Genomic DNA, 16,847 nt, shown 5'->3' with positions numbered 1-16,847 from the left:
TGGAGCTCATTGAACGTTGGCATCGGATGGGCTGCAACGTTTCAGGATGGCTCCTGCTGTATACTGAGGGACAAGAGCAGGCCCCTTGTTTTCTCCTCCAATCGCATCCAAAGCAGCAAATTGAAATTTTGCCGGTTGTCATTTAAAATCATTCAAGAGACTGTCCTAACAGAGAGAACCTTCACAGCTTACATAAGCTCCTACAGTACAATGAGCTCTACCAAACATTAAAGAGATTCCCCATCACAATTTAGTCTTTGAAAAATCTGATTAACAACAACGGCTGAGATGCGGAACGTTGCCGCGTGATCGCTGCTTTTCCAATTCTCAGGACCAGGGGGGGGTCTAAATTTATCTGTGTTGCTGTAGAGGCTGGGGGTGGCTGCAGAAGTGAGCAGTTAAACATGTCTTGGCAGCAAACTCTGAAATCGTCAGAATTGTCTAGACTGGATGGAGAAGACAAGGAAAGAACACCTACAAATCAGAGAAGACGTTACCTGTGAGTCACTGCATTTAAGGAGGACCTGTAAGCTCTCCTACCATGTCTGGCATAGTAAATCCTTGTATTCCCAATGAGATAATAATTCTAGAGCGTATGCAACTCTGGTGTTGTGATGTTCCTCTCTTATTCCTCCTGGAAACGTATGACAAATGTATAAAACCATCACTGCATTGTCCCTAGCAACCATTCTGTATCTGATATTCACACTTTCAGATTCTTAGCACTAGTATTCAATTTTTTTTGCAATTTTTTTTTTTTAGAAGAACAAGCAGTTGTAGATGACTAGGCCAATAGTATCACACGGCCCGACATCGAGAACAGGACGCTCCTAGAGACTGTACGATGAATACACCACAGCAAAACAGGACGCTCTGAAGAGAAGAGATGGTTTCCAGATCCATTACGTGTCACACTTTGTCACCGAGAAAATCAGACGACAATTTTGTAGGCAGTAACACAATGTAAAACCAAACGGTCTCAAGCGCCATTACCCAGGATGCTGTGCGGATCTCTTTGCAGCAATAACAAATATTTCACAACAGGTCCGGCCAGCTAAAACCTTGTCAATACCGTTCAGTAAAATGAAGAAGCCGAGAGAATACATTTGCGTTCCCTCAGGCATCCTCCGTATATCACACTCTATGGATTTCCATTCCACTCACTAGCACGGTGAAACGCAGTCATTTATCCCGAAGGTAGAAACGCGGGTGGAAAATCATCAATATGGCCCGGTGACTACATTGTCCTCCAGGGGAACCAGAGGCTCTGGGGTGGTCACCCGCTACTAGCTGTGTCTGTTGCTTGGCAACGGACAGAACACGCTAGGTAGCTGCCTAGAAACAGAACACATGCCCGTTAGGGATTTTTGGAAGTTTTCCTAAAAAACGAAGACATTTCCTTTCTTCAATAGGCAATGTTGAGGTGCCTGTGATCTGCGACTCAGGCTAAATAATGACCCGTTTTGTTTTTTTTAAAGTATCGGAGCGCTATTGTTTATCTCCAGATAAGCCTATAAGGAAGCGGTCACTTCTTTCTAAGAACATAAACTGGAGGAGGAAGCGTATGAAGACAGCTCTGGCATAAGCTTATCTTGAGGTAAACCATAACGCTCAATAATATGGAGGAAAAAAAAAAAAAAGACGAAAAAAAAAAACCCCACCACGTGTGGACCATAGGTATCGGATGTCACCCATAGACATGAATACTGCGACCCCCTTTCTGCTAAAGAGGGTCTATGGTCATCGAATATGCATGGATTACTGTACTGTCCAAGTATCGGAGATGACCTCATCCATGGTTCAGCGAGTAGGATTATACGTCTCACATGCTGACTTCTTGACTAGTGTATACGTCTACATTTTTCCCCATAATTCAATAGTACACGCGAATATAACATGTTGTCCACAGAATCACACCCTGGCAAACTAATTTTTTAACACCCATAGGGGTAATGTCGACACAGGTATAACCATTCAATAAGTTGTGTTAAAGATGACCTGTCATGCCTCCGGACACCTCCATCAGTACTTGGATTCCCCAGGAAATAACAATTCTGAAGAATCTGTATTATGACGCCCCTCTGTTATTCCTCCTGGAAATGTAAATCAACATACTCTGGCACGGTCTAAATCAGTGCTGACAGTATAGTGTGTATGAACACAGCCTATTGACCAGGCGAATGAAAACGCCCACTTGTCAATTCATTCATACATTTCCAGGAGGAATAACCGGAGGTATGGCACAATGCAGGGAATACAAATATTTACTAAAACAGACACATCAGGAGAGACAGGTGCTCTTTAATTTAAGCCCATCCGGAGCCTAAAATATGGGAAAATAATTAAGAAGGGTTAAAAATCTCTCCTCCTTGTCCACAAAGGCATCAGCTATAAATCAGCCGTAGACAAAACACGGCTGTCAATGTTCTCAGCAGGGCTGAACTGTGGTCCGGGTCCAGCTGTGGTCTAAGCGGATAGGAAGGAAGGTGCAATATTCGCAGAGATCAATGACCACGCTGACAGTCAGATTTATCAGGAGATTCATGAGCACTTTACCGACAATTAATGCACTGCCGGGAAAACGTACTAAAAATATATCACTCCATCTGCGTTCTACAGCTGGACCGCTACTTGTGCTACGCAGAGGATCGATGGACCGGACCAGAAGCATCAGCGACCCTGCAGCCTAAGGGCAAATGCACACGATGCGTATTACGTGCGGATATACAGCGCGTATTTTCGAGCGAGAAATCCGCAGCGTAATAGTCGATTTCAAGAAATCTCATCTACACGTTGGAGATACTTCTGCACGGAAATCCGCAGCATGTCAATTTATCTTGCGTTTCCGCTTGCAAATTGTGATCCGATCCGTTTTAAAGAAAACGCACCAAAAACCGCAGCATAAAAACAAAACAATTTTCGCATCAAAATAAAACTGCACCCAAAAACATTAAAAAAAAACAAAAAACTGTTGTTAGGTGTGGATTTTACCTGCGGATTTGATGCAGATTTTCTGCACCATATTCCGCAACATGTGCATGTAGCCTAGGGCCCTGTTCGCACAGCGTATTTTGACGCTTATTTTGGACGCTGAAACCGCTTCCTCCACTGATTTCAATAGGAGGTAGAGGCATTTTTTTTGACCACTCGCAGAAAGAAAAACCCAAAAAAACAACGTGTGATGCCATATCGTCGAGCGGTTTTTGCCTCTAAACCTCTAATTAAAATCGACGGGGGCCAGAAAAAAAGCAAAAAAAAAAAGCTGTTCATTTGCAGTGGTTTTTGACACTTATTGCATTTGCTTAATTACAAAAAGCCTAAAAACAAAACAAAAAAGCAAAAAACGCTTGCATTTATTAGGCTATGTTCACACGGAGTATTTTGGGGGAGGAATATCTGCCTCAAAATTCCGTTTGGAACTTTGAGGCAGATATTCCTCTCCCTGCACGCCGATTATCGCGCCGTTTTTCGCCCGCGGCCATTGAGCGCCGCGGGCATAAAACAGCGAGGAATACGCTTTCTCCTGTCTCCCATTGAAGTCAATGGGAGGTCAGAGGCGGAAGCGCCCGAAGATAGGGCATGTCGCGTCTTTTTCCCGCGAGGCAGTTTTACTGCTTCGCGGGAAAAAGACGCCGACGCCTCCCATTGAAATCAATGGGAGGCGTTCTCGGGCCGTTTTTGCCGAGTTTTGCGACGCGGTTTCCGCGTCAAAAAACTCTGCAAATTACCCCGTGTGAACATAGCCTAAGGCCGGGTTCACACTGAGTTTTTTGCAGGAGGAAAATCTGCCTCAAAATTCCGTTTGGAATTTTGAGGCAGATTTTGCTCTGCCTACACGCCGATTTTCGCGGCGTTTTTTGCCAAAGTTAGGGCATGTCCCTTTTTCCCGCGAGACGGTTTTTCCACTCGCGGGAAAAAACGCCTCCCATTGAAATCAATGGGAAGCATTTTTGGCCGTTTTTTGGCGCTTTTTCCGCGTCAAAAAAACTCAGTGTGAACTCGCCCTAAATCAGACTCAAAAATCCTGAAGGAAATTCTGAGGCAGATTTTTCTGCTTGGCAGAAAACGTAGTGTGCACATAACCAAAGGCTGGGATCACATGGTGCGTTTTGTTGGGTTTTTAGAATGCGTGTTTGTTTTTTTTTAGAAAGACTCCCATGTCCTTAATGAGAGCTCATCAACCAAACTCAAGAAAAAAAAAAAAGCATACAAAAAAAAGTGCAACAAAAGCGCACCATGTGAACCCAGCCTGAAACAACTTGTACTGCAAATCCGTCGGAAGTTCCGTCAGACAGGAAAACGAACGCTGGATGCAGCTCTATTTTTCCAGAAAAAATAAATAAAAATAAAATCGAGGGCACGACAACAAAACCTATTGTACATCAATAGAGCCCGTCAGGCACCATTAGTATCCATCTTACAACGGATCCGGCAATGCGTAGTCGTAAACGGGAACCAGCACGCAAGTGTGAACGTAGCCAAAGTCCTTGCGCAGTCACTTTCATTAGGCACCAATGAACCCTGAAAAGTGAGGGGATAATAAAAATTGCCATCTAGCTGTAAAGTAAAACCAGGTTCACATAACACAAACAAAAACGCTGCAAAACACTCAGATCACTACAATACACGGGAATTCCCCATGGTTTTACACGTCTGGTGCGGTGTTTTCTAGCGTAAATATATATTATGGGGTGGACAAAATATTGTAGATTTCAGGAGCAGATTTTTAATTTTTTTCCTTAAGGAAGTCAGGCTTGGCCATGGCCGAATGTGCCGTGTCCTCCCCAAGGTGCCGGGATCCTATCCTGAGCTACACATGAACAAAGCGTGGAGGATTATATTACAATGGGTCGTACGGGCGGCTTGGCAGCGTGGAGCGGGGGTGAAGAGCCGTAAAGTCTCCACGAGGACAAAACGTATTCATGTGAGCCAAGCGAAATTATACATGTAAGTAACGTACGGTCTTTATAAGAAGATTGACCCTGGGACTACTCTATACAATATTAACCAAAAAGAATAAAAAAATAAAATAGAAAAATAAAATAAAAAACGACACGAAACTTTTTTATTTTTTACCGTAAATAAGGATGATCAAGAAACCAAAAATGTGAACATTCCCCAATAGGAGAGTTTACAATATGGCAAATCATATCCGTCACGCAGACAAAAGCTCTGACACAGTCCAGCTTCTCCACCGTCTTTCTCCACCGAGTGACACGGGATTGAACGTAAAATAAAAATTAATTACTTCATCAACTCGCTGCGAGATACTCGAGAGGCCAAGCGACGAGCTGCCGGCATTGGGTGGGGGGGGGGGGGGGGTACCGTCACGCACCTGGGACTATTGCCAATAAAACATACCTTGACCAAAAGTTGGCGATCAGCAGGAGTCACAGACCTAAAGCCTCGACCAATTGTGCAAGTCATTCGCCAAGTACGTCTTGTTCCGACTCCGTCAAGCTCTCTACCACTAATAGTTTCCACGAGGGACTGTGAAGTGGAACAATCTAATCTGTTCTCTGCTCCGAAGCCAAAACAGGCGAAGTACTCGTAAAGATGGAAGGAAACAATCGGAAACCGTTCCGCAAGCACAATTACACACGGATTCTGCGGATGGTCGTGACTATATTAGGCCTTATTCACACCTATGTATTTCTTGTCCGTTTTAAAAACAGGTAGCGCACTGACCCATACAAGTCCCTTGGACTATCCAAACATCCGTTGTTTTTTTTTTTTCGACAGAGCGTGTGTCCGTTGCGAGAAACTCAATGCACGCCCTATTCTGGTCCGTGAATATACGGGAAGGTTACACAGTTGGTACGGTTGAAAAAAAAAAGACATATGTCCATCAAGTTCAACAAAGGGATGGAAGAAAGAGGGAAGGGAAGGTGTCCGTGGTCAATAGAAATGAATGGGTCCATAATCACGGATGAATTCTACGGTCGTGTGCATAGGGCCTTACTCAGGAGCTCCTACTCCTACCACCAACACCAACCAAGGCCAAGAGAAAACCTTTTGGGGTTGGTATGCCAATGGCGATCTCCTGTAGAAGGTGACAAACTTTGGATACAGTGTACAGTATTGCAATAGTCAGACACGGGATTGGACTGGCCCTCCAGAGGATTCTCCAATGGGTCCTCGATTCCGAAACAATAATGGGTCCCTAAAAACCGAGCCCCAAATCCCCAGCAGAAAGAAGACAACCCAAACCACTTGCCACTAGGGTCTATTTCTTTTAGGTCAATTCACAGATAACCTGTTAGATCGTATTGATAACATGTCCGGTGTGCACAATAACACATTACAACTAAATGAAAAATTGATGGTACATGTTCTGTATAGAAGGAGTGCGGTGCTCAGAATCATCCCCGCTGGTAAGTCCAATAAACCGCAGTCCGATGCTAGACAACAAACCAACTGAGCAGGTATGGACAAAGTACGGTGGTCCCAAGATCCAATTGTACTTTTTTAGTGGCAAAAAATTCCTCAGATATCAACCCAAAAAGTTAGGCGCTAGAAACAAAGTTCTAGGTGATCCTTTGCTGCCTCCCTCCTGGCATTGTGCAGCCCGCTTCTGTACCAGAGTACTTTAGTACATGCTTTTAATATCCTGGAGAACTGCAGAAAGCATGGAGATTGAGATTACTGCACTGGAGGAACCAAAAGACGATGGAAACATAGCCCACATGGAGATGAGCTTGAAAGCCAGGGTTAGGCCCATTCCTCATGATGTACAGGATCTCTGGTGCACTAGTAGCAGCAAGCTGCAGTACTGTGCAACCTGACAACTGGAGGTCTGACGTCAGTCTGGCGCAGGTCTCATCACCCGTTGCAAAAAAAAAACTAAAAAAAAAAACTGTGGATTTCCTGCAACGGAAAAACCGCAGCGTATTACAGTAGCAGCAGTGTGGGTGAGATTTCAACAAATTCCGCCCAAAAAAACAAAACAGACATAAATTGACCAGCAGTGCGGTTTCTTCAACCGCAGCATGTCAACTAATGCTGCGGAATCGCAGCTCTTCTGTTGTGGGTTTTCCCATTAAATTCAATGGGGTGCTTAAACCCGCAACAAAGTGGTGTGTGTTGCGACATTTGCGGCGATATCACAGCGATTCCGTCGCAAAGATCGCAAGTAGGGAAAAAAAAATAAAAAAATAGTAAAGTTATACTTACCCAGAGTTTCCGGCTTCTTCTCCAGTCCGGCCTCCTGGGATGACGTTTCATCCCATGTGACTGATGCAGTCACAATCACAGGCTGCAGCAGTCACATGACCTGCACATCCCTGGAGGCCGGACTGCGAGCAGAGAAGAGGGAGGGGGAAAGTACTAACTTTTTTTTTTATTTTTTCTCCGCTGCTATATGGTAGTGTGGTGAGATTTTTCGGACAGCATTCCCTGCAGCGTTCAGCGCGGATACGCTGTGAAGTTTGACGCAGTGTATCCGCCCAGAACACGCCGTATGTGTTCCTACCCTTAGGGTTTCTTTGTATTGAGGTCTATGGAGTTCTCCTTGCCGCTCTTCTGGAGTAGCCAAACTGGCCAGTAATATGTCTGCTCCTGACTGTACACCACTCTACGGCTCCGTTCACATTACGTCAGAGCCCTACGTTCGACATATGTGCTGGGAAAGCTCCCGTCGTGTGCACAGAACGTACAGTATCCATACGGCCCCATTCACCCAGCGTATTCCAAGAGAGTGTCCGTGTTACTTGCACTATGTAACGAAACGTCTTCAAATGATCCTGCACTTCAATCCTGACACCAATCAACAGAAATTAAACACTCGCTTAAGCAAAGGATTAAAAAAAATTGCTAACAAGGCACCTCATCGTGAATCTGCAAAGGGTAAAAAAAATAAAATAAAAAAAAAAAATATAAAAAATAATAACTGAGGCAGCAGGTGGGACATTATGTAAAAGCACAACTGCTGCGAGATGTCATTTTGCGAGCGCGCTAAATATTTACACAGCAATTGATTCTGAGTGTCGTTTACACAGACAATCAATGCGGATACACACACGGCAACCGCCGCACATGAGACTCGCTGATTAGCAACGCTGCACCATTGGTGGGATCACCACTCCAGTTCTAATCCACGTACAGGTAAATATTAAGGGGCTCGTCTCATCGGGCTGTGACGGACAAAAAAAACAAAAACCTTTTCTACTTGCAAAAACAGTTTGCAGGATATTGGAAAATCTACATTTAGTTATACCGACCCCGTTTGAAGCTCAATAGCCGGCGGTCACAGACACTAAACAATCTCATACACGGCCCCCATATGGCCCATGATCCTTGCACCGGAAGTAGAGGCCCCAAGTGCATTTTACTGTGTCTCAACTCCACTGGTCATCTCCATCGCACAAAACCTATGCATCTGAATGTAGCAAACAATCATCACACCCCAGAGCTGCATTCGCAATTCTGTTGGTTGCCGCTGGAATCAGTCAACAAACTGGTAGTCAGACATACTCCGAACAGTGAAGCGGAGATCCTATAATTCATAGGGAAAAATTTTCCTATATTAAATTACTGTACATTGCCCGGTGTAAAGTGAGTGATGCTCTGGAGTATAATACAGGATGTAACTCAGGATCAGTACAGGATAAGTAATGTATGTACACAGTGACTACACCAGCGGAATAGTGAGTGCAGCTCTGGAGTATAATACAGGATGTAACTCAGGATCAGTACAGGATAAGTAATGTAATGTATGTACACAGTGACTCCACCAGCAGAATAGTGAGTGCAGCTCTGGAGTATAATACAGGATGTAACTCAAGATCAGTGCAGGATAAGTAATGTATGTACACAGTGACTCCACTAGCAGAATAGTGAGTGCAGCTCTGGAGTATAATACAGGATGCAACTCAGGATCAGTACAGGATTAGTAATGTAATGTATGTACACAGTGACTCCACCAGCAGAATAGTGAGTGCAGCTCTGGAGTATAATACAGGATGTAACTCAGGATCAGTACAGGATAAGTGATGTAATGTAATGTATGTACACAGTGACCCCACCAGCAGAATAGTGAGTGCAGCTCTGGAGTATAATACAGGATGTAACTCAGGATCAGTACAGGATAAGTGATGTAATGTAATGTATGTACACAGTGACCACACTTTTTATGAAGCATAATTCTATATATTATCTATAAACTGGTGTTGATCTATAATGGGCCAAAGTGTCATATTTAAAGTGACTTCCACAAAACATCTTTATAGCCTGAGTTGTATTATCTCGGCCACAGGACAATCCACACTAAATTTGGAGATTGAGGTTTTACTGTGATTTTTTATTTTTTTTTAATGGACAATAGAAAGCTACTGTAATTCCACGGATCAACTGATGCCGGATTATCCCCTTCTGCGAGATCAAAAGGAAGCCCTTTATCTCTTCAACACACAAAACGACGATAACAAAACCTTCATGGATACGCAGGGCGACCAGTCAGCCCCAAAAACAGGCGCACAGGGTACGGCAGGGAGGAGGAGGGGGGTATCATAGGGAAGAACAACTTTCCCTGTGATAGTGATGAGGCACAAAGTCAATGCAATAAAAAGAGTCTGCGGAACATATAAGTCCTTGAGTCGGACAATTTTCCAATGTTTCTTAGTTATATTGACCACCAATATGGCCGCCAGCGCAGCTCCCTCAGCGGTTGTCACTGATCTCTACCCTGAGCAAATTCACACAAATCCAATGCGGTCTACGGGTATGAGGGAATGCTGGGAGTTGTAGTTTTGCAGCTAGAAATCTGCAGGTTGGAGACGATATAAAGGGCGCTATTTTACAGTCGTTTCGCAAAGTCGGCTTCCAAATTGGAGTCCTGGTGGCAAACGGCTGCAGCTTATTAAGGCATATGGACATCAGAGGGGGGGTCCATACCATTAGCAAAGAGTGGCTCATTGCCACCATGTAACACGACAGCCACAGCGCCCCCTGGTGGTAATAGTTAAGCGCCTGGGGTTTAGGCCTCATTGAGATGGCTACAAGTCCCGGGAACTTATCAGAGAGGCTAAAATGCGCCCACATTGCAGCCATCTGAATGGGGACTAAAGCTGCTGGACCTGCAGCGATCAGACGATCATTAGTGAGTCCTCACTTACATTAGGGGTTGTACAGATGGGATAACCCATTTAAATTGGCTTGGCCCTCAGAGAGGGTAACACCAGGCATTGCCACCTAGAAGGCATCCAAAAATTCCCATTAAATTAGCAATGTGGTGGAAATATTATAGGCCTGAGGATATACGATACGGTCCAGACGTCTATCATTAGTGTCCCTGGCACTGCCCCATAAAGCGTTCTCATCAAAATCCACTTTTTTAGTCTTAAATCATAAGCACTGCCTCAGTCCCTGCCAAGGATCGGAGCAGAGTCAACATCACATCTGAAATCACAAGAAACTTCCCGTCACACCAGAGCGATTCTGCTGTCAGAGCGCCGCTGCGTACGCTGCTCAATTTGCTACCAGGCTCGGTCATAAACGAATAAATTACAATATCTACAAAAAAAAAGGAAAAACACGAGAGGAAGCGCCGGATGAGCGTTGTAGAACCGGAGACGACGACCTCCGCAGCAAAGAACGGAGATGAGATACGAGCGAAAGGCAATGTGAAAAGTAGCACAAAAGTCGGGAATGTCAATGGAAATTTCTTCCAACATCTGAACCCTGGCAGGAGTACGCTGGGAACCCCCGACACAGGCCCCCGTTGGGAACCCCCGACACAGGCCCCCGCTGGGAACCCTGGCAAGTGACCCTGGCAATTCTTACAAAGACCCCTGTCACCACTGCCAAAACCTTTGCAAGATGTTCATCCATTGCAATAACCCTTGAATGCCACTGTCAAGCCCTCTCAACCTGCACGTCACGTTAGCCTTAACCCTTACATTCTGCTGCCTAAGTGGAGTCTGGCAGCAGATCAAAGTCCCACCACCATAGGACAACAGTCACTTTACCAGGGAGTGGAGTGAAAGTCATAACATCCAACTAAGATCAGGCAAAGCCGCCCAGACCCTGCCCCGCACAATCATCGGTATAAACCTGGTCTATAATCCAACAGCGAAAACAAAAAAATATAGAGAAACCCATGTGGAGAAATCGTGTCTCTTTATTGCGAAACATCAGATTCTTCTCATGCTCAAAACAAAACACACCAGGACACAGGCAGCAGCCAAACACCAAGGAAAAGGCCACAACAACAGTATTGTCACAGCGGCCTGCAATGACGCTTACAAACACCGGGGGCAGCAGAGTGCACTCTGTTTTGTTTAAATGTCCTCACAGCCATGCTGTCAATCAGCGGCTCCCATTACAATCACAACCTCCTCCTCCCCCGGCGTCTGAGCAAATACCCCCGGCCTGATGCCTGAAAACAAAGCTGAAAGCGGAGCGGAGCAAAACAAGCCGCACAATAAAGAGACACGCAACCGGCTGCCGCAATAACCAAGGGAAACCCGGACAGCAGGGACAACAGGGACAGATCACTAACTACTTCCTTTGTTTAAAGGACCATAAACCGGCCGGACACACGTGTGTCTATAGGCGAGATCTCAGCTCCGGCCACTCAGTCCCACATGGGACGTTAAAGACCACCCGTTTGACGTGCAGTCCTATCCCGATCATCGTCCGTAAAGTTCCCATCTGTCATTTCTAAGGTGATCACAACTTATTACATAACAGACAAGGAAACAAGTGCACCCGGGTTGTACCGATCCATTGTCTACCGGAATATCGGCGGGTGTGGAGTAAAGCGATCACAGATCGGATCTTATAGATGTCACAGTATAATAAGAACATGTCATATAAAAGGTCACATCGCACGTGTCATACAGGGAGCCGTCACATTGTAACGACTCCTGCACTCACAACTTCTCATTACTGACAGCCAAGTAGTCACCCAAACTTTAAGGGGTCCCCTAAGCCCCCCAACCGATAACATCTCTTCATTATAGCATAGAAATGGGTCATCTAGATCACATACAGGTGAGAAGTGGGGCTGGATCTTATAGCGGTCACTACTTTTGGGGGGCACCTTGTCATTTTAGGGGAGACTTGATAGGTCCACATGTCAATAGTTGGGGGACCCAAAAACCTTAAGCAGTTGCTACTTTTTGAGGGCACCAGTAATGTGACCTTTTTGGGGGCCGCAGGTCACTACTTGGGGGGTATCAATAACTTTTTGGGGTCCCTATAAACTAGACAGCGTACTACTTTGGAGAGCACACTGACTGGGGGACACAATCGTAGACATGACACTTTTGGGGAGCAGTATAAAGACACAGGACAATACTTTTAGGGCTACCTGGAAATAAAAACAAATGTCATGACTTTTACTACTACTGAACAATCTCAGCATTATAATGCAGTTACTTTTGGGGTGACATGGTTTTAGGGGACTCTGGATAGTTTCATGGCTTCTTGTACCCCCAAATCTTCAGCATAGACATCTCTCATGTAGTCAGTGCCCACATGTAGTCGGGTTGTCTCAGTGTGCCCGCTGCCAGCCTGGGCCCTGACTTCTCATTAGCTCAGAGACCACCTTATTGTTATTATCCTCCCTGTCCCAGCCGTCCCCTCAGCTCACAACAGGCTCAGATCCCCCCACAGTTCCACAGGCGCCCCCATACCTGCTATGGAACCAGTCCTTGCAGATGTCGCATTCGATCATGAACCGGCTCACATCGTACGGCTGCCGGCAGACACAGTAGACGGGAGCCGCTCCGGCCATCTTTAAAATCCACTCTCAAGCCCAGACATCACACACACAGCACGGAGCGGGGGAGGGAAGAACTGCGCATGTGTCAACTGCCCCCGCTCCCCCTCTCTTCTCGGTACATACACACACTCTGCCCTAGTTCCTGCATTCTGGTTGGGCGAGCTGTAGAGTAGGGGGCGTGGTCAGTCGCCAGCCTCAAAGCAATAGCCGAGAAGGCATCACCTCGGATTGACGAAAGGAGACGAAACATGCCGGAAATTGCCGAGACTAATGACATCTTCACTTAAAGGAATAGGTACCAGTAATTATGAAAACAATGTAGTGAAGTTACAGAAAATGATCACATTCCTGGCTAGTGCCCCATCAGTGAAGCCACAGCCCCCATAACAGTATCGGCTACATTACCCACATTAATAGTAACCCAAAGTGTCCGACTCTAGGGGCAGTATTATAGTAGTTATATTCTTATATATAGGGGGCAGTATTATAGTAGTTATATTTTTGTATATAGTAGCAGTATTATAGTAGTTATATTCTTGTATATAGGAGCAGTATTATAGTAGTTATATTCTTGTATATAGGAGGCAGTATTATAGTAGATATATTCTTGTATATAGGAGCAGTATTATAGTAGTTATATTCTTGTATATAGGGGGCAGCATTATAGTAGTTATATTCTTGTATATAGGAGCAGTATTATAGTAGTTATATTCTTGTATATAGGGGGCAGTATTATAGTAGTTATATTCTTGTATATAGGGGCAGTATTATAGTAGTTATATTCTTGTATATAGGGGGCAGTATTATAGTAGTTATATTCTTATATATAGGGGCAGTATAAGGGTATGTTCACACGGCGGGGGTCCGTAACGGCTGAAATTACGGGGATGTTTCAGCCTGAAAACATCCCCGTAATTTCAGCCGTACCGGCATGTGCAGGCGCTTGAACGCCGCGTCAATTACGGCCGTAATTAGCGCTGCTATTCATTGGAGTCAATGAATAGCGGCTCCAATTACGGCCAAAGAAGTGACAGGTCACTTCTTTGACGCGGGCGTCTATTTACGCGCCGTCATTTGACAGCGGCGCGTAAATATACGCCTCGTGTGAACAGACAAACGTCTGCCCATTGCTTTCAATGGGCAGATGTTTGTCAGCGCTATTGAGGCGCTATTTTCAGACGTAATTCGGGGCAAAAACGCCCGAATTACGTCCGTAATTAGGCCGTGTGAACATACCCTTATAGTAGTTATATTCTTGTATATTGGGGCAGTATTATAGTAGTTATATTCTTGTATATAGGGGGCAGTATTATAGTAGTTATATTCTTGTATATAGGAGCAGTATTATAGTAGTTCTATTCTTGTATATAGGGGGCAGTATTATAGTAGTTATATTCTTGTATATAGGAGGCAGTATTATAGTAGTTATATTCTTGTACATATGGAGCAGTATTATAGTAGTTATATTCTTGTATATAGGGAGCAGTATTATAGTAGTTATATTCTTGTATATAGGGGGCAGTATTATAGTAGTTATATTCTTGTATATAGGGGGCAGTATTATAGTAGTTATATTCTTGTATATAGGGGGCAGTATTATAGTGGTTATATTCTTGTATATAGGTAGCAGTATTATAGTAGTTATATTCTTGTACATATGGAGCAGTATTATAGTAGTTATATTCTTGTATATAGGGAGCAGTATTATAGTAGTTATATTCTTGTATATAGGGGGCAGTATTATAGTGGTTATATTCTTGTATATAGGGGGCAGTATTATAGTAGTTATATTCTTGTATATAGAGGCAGTATTATAGTAGTTATATTCTTGTATATAGGAGCAGTATTATAGTAGTTATATTCTTATATATAGGGGGGCAGTATTATAGTAGTTATATTCTTATATATAGGGAGCAGTATTATAGTAGTTATATTCTTGTATATAGGAGGCAGTATTATAGTAGTTATATTCTTGTATATAGGAGCAGTATTATAGTAGTTATATTCTTGTATATAGGAGCAGTATTATAGTAGTTATATTCTTGTATATAGGGGGCAGTATTATAGTAGTTATATTCTTGTATATAGGGGCAATATTATAGTAGTTATATTCTTGTATATAGGGGGCAGTATTATAGTAGTTATATTCTTGTATATAGGAGCAGTATTATAGTAGTTATATTCTTGTATATAGGGGCAGTATTATAGTAGTTATATTCTTGTACATAGGGGGCAGTATTATAGTAGTTATATTCTTGTACATAGGGGGCAGTATTATAGTAGTTATATTCTTGTATATAGGGGGCAGTATTATAGTAGTTATATTCTTGTATATAGGGGCAGTATTATAGTAGTTCTATTCTTGTATATAGGGGGCAGTATTATAGTAGTTATATTCTTGTATATAGGGGCAGTATTATAGTAGTTATATTCTTGTATATAGGGGGCAGTATTACAGTAGTTATATTCTTGTACATAGGAGGCAATATTATAGTAGTTATATTCTTGTATATAGGGGGCAGTATTATAGTAGTTATATTCTTGTATATAGGGGGCAGTATTATAGTAGTTATATTCTTGTATATAGGAGCAGTATTATAGTAATTATATTCTTGTATATAGGGGGCAGTATTATAGTAGTTATATTCTTGTATATAGGGGGCAGTATTATAGAAGTTATATTCTTGTACATAGGGGCAGTATTATAGTAGTTATATTCTTGTATATAGGGGCAGTATTATAATAGTCATATTCTTGTATATAGGGGCAGTATTATAGTAGTTATATTCTTGTATATAGGGGGCAGTATTATAGTAGTTATATTCTTGTATATAGGGGGCAGTATTATAGTAGTTATATTCTTGTATATATGGGGCAGTATTATAGTAGTTATATTCTTGTATATAGGGGGCAGTATTATAGTAGTTATATTCTTGTATATAGGGGCAGTATTATAGTAGTTATATTCTTGTATATAGGAGCAGTATTATAGTAGTTCCATTGTTGTCCATAGGTGGCAGTAGTTTATTAATAAAATACTTTCGCACATTAGGACAATATTTTAGAAGTGATACGGGGCAGTAATTGCATAACTAGACAGATGTACATGTGGGGAGTGTGAGAAAAGCTGCGTTACAACCCCTGTGTAAGGACTTTTATTCTTTGGCAATGCTCGGGCAATGTGAATTTGCCTTCGTCTTAGATTGATATAATGTAGGGGTGAACGTCTGTTTCTTCTGTGGCAGACATGACTCCTCTTCCAGCTGGTACGCTGCCAGATTGACAGCACATTGGTTTCTGGAAGTGTGAAGTTTACGATAACATATTATTTTAATGATATTTTTCTGTTTAATCATAACACCATCAAGTAATGTCATACACATTGCCTGACCAGACCTATATATGCTTATGTCATAAGTGCCTTCTACCCATAGGGACAATCAACCTGTCCCCAAGCACTGTAAAGGGTTAAATATATTCGCTGCCTTTGCTTTAATATTCCTGTAGTTTCAGTAGGATTATAATATATTTATTTTAATAAGATTTTATAATACCATTATATTTTACTGCTTTGGATCTTACTGTAATTCACTTTTATTTCCTAAAATCCTAAAAGACAAATCTACATTTCGCTTTTTCTTATTATTTTTTTTATAGATCATGGTCACATTTAAAGGAGAACTACCAAATTATATAAAATTGCATTTTCAAATGTATTATATCTAATCTTCTGTGAGGACTTCTTTGCCCCAAAGATAACACTACCTGCCCCTGGACTCTTGCCGCTGATTGTTATCACTGAAAAATCCAGCTTTTTTTAATTGCAGGTGAGAAAAGAAAATAGATCCAATTGCTATGAGACACAGTGTGCTATTGATTACACTGCCAGAGCACAGGGCAGGAAGAGTTGTCATAGGGACAAAAACAGATAAGCGCTTCTCACAGAAGGCCTGTTTGCTCGACACAAACTGTGGCCTTTCTCAGGTACAAGTTCACTTTAATTCCTGTGACATTACGGTAAGCATTCTGGGAAATATATTAATAAAGTAACAACTAGGCGTTACCGTCCCTACGCACTGACACGGTCCAATCAGTACTGACAGTATAAGGGTAAGGACACATG

The 16,847-nt window shown here is 42.9% G+C and overlaps 1 protein-coding gene across 1 annotated transcript in view; it reads right to left on the bottom strand.

Moving 5' to 3' along the window:
* KDM7A (lysine demethylase 7A) overlaps positions 1–12,755 on the bottom strand; it is a 62,038-nt gene extending 49,283 nt beyond the window's left edge. Inside the window, exon 1 of the mRNA XM_075859815.1 lies at positions 12,636–12,755. Coding sequence (XP_075715930.1) covers positions 12,636–12,736 — 101 coding nt within the window. The 5' untranslated portion in view covers positions 12,737–12,755. The remainder of the gene's footprint in view (positions 1–12,635) is intronic.
* Between the last annotated feature and the right edge of the window lie 4,092 nt (positions 12,756–16,847).

Source organism: Rhinoderma darwinii, chromosome 3 (genome assembly GCF_050947455.1).
Source record: "Rhinoderma darwinii isolate aRhiDar2 chromosome 3, aRhiDar2.hap1, whole genome shotgun sequence".
Lineage (NCBI taxonomy): Eukaryota > Metazoa > Chordata > Amphibia > Anura > Rhinodermatidae > Rhinoderma > Rhinoderma darwinii.
The sequence above is the reverse complement of the archived record's forward strand: the minus strand, read 5'-3'. Positions and strand labels throughout refer to the sequence as shown.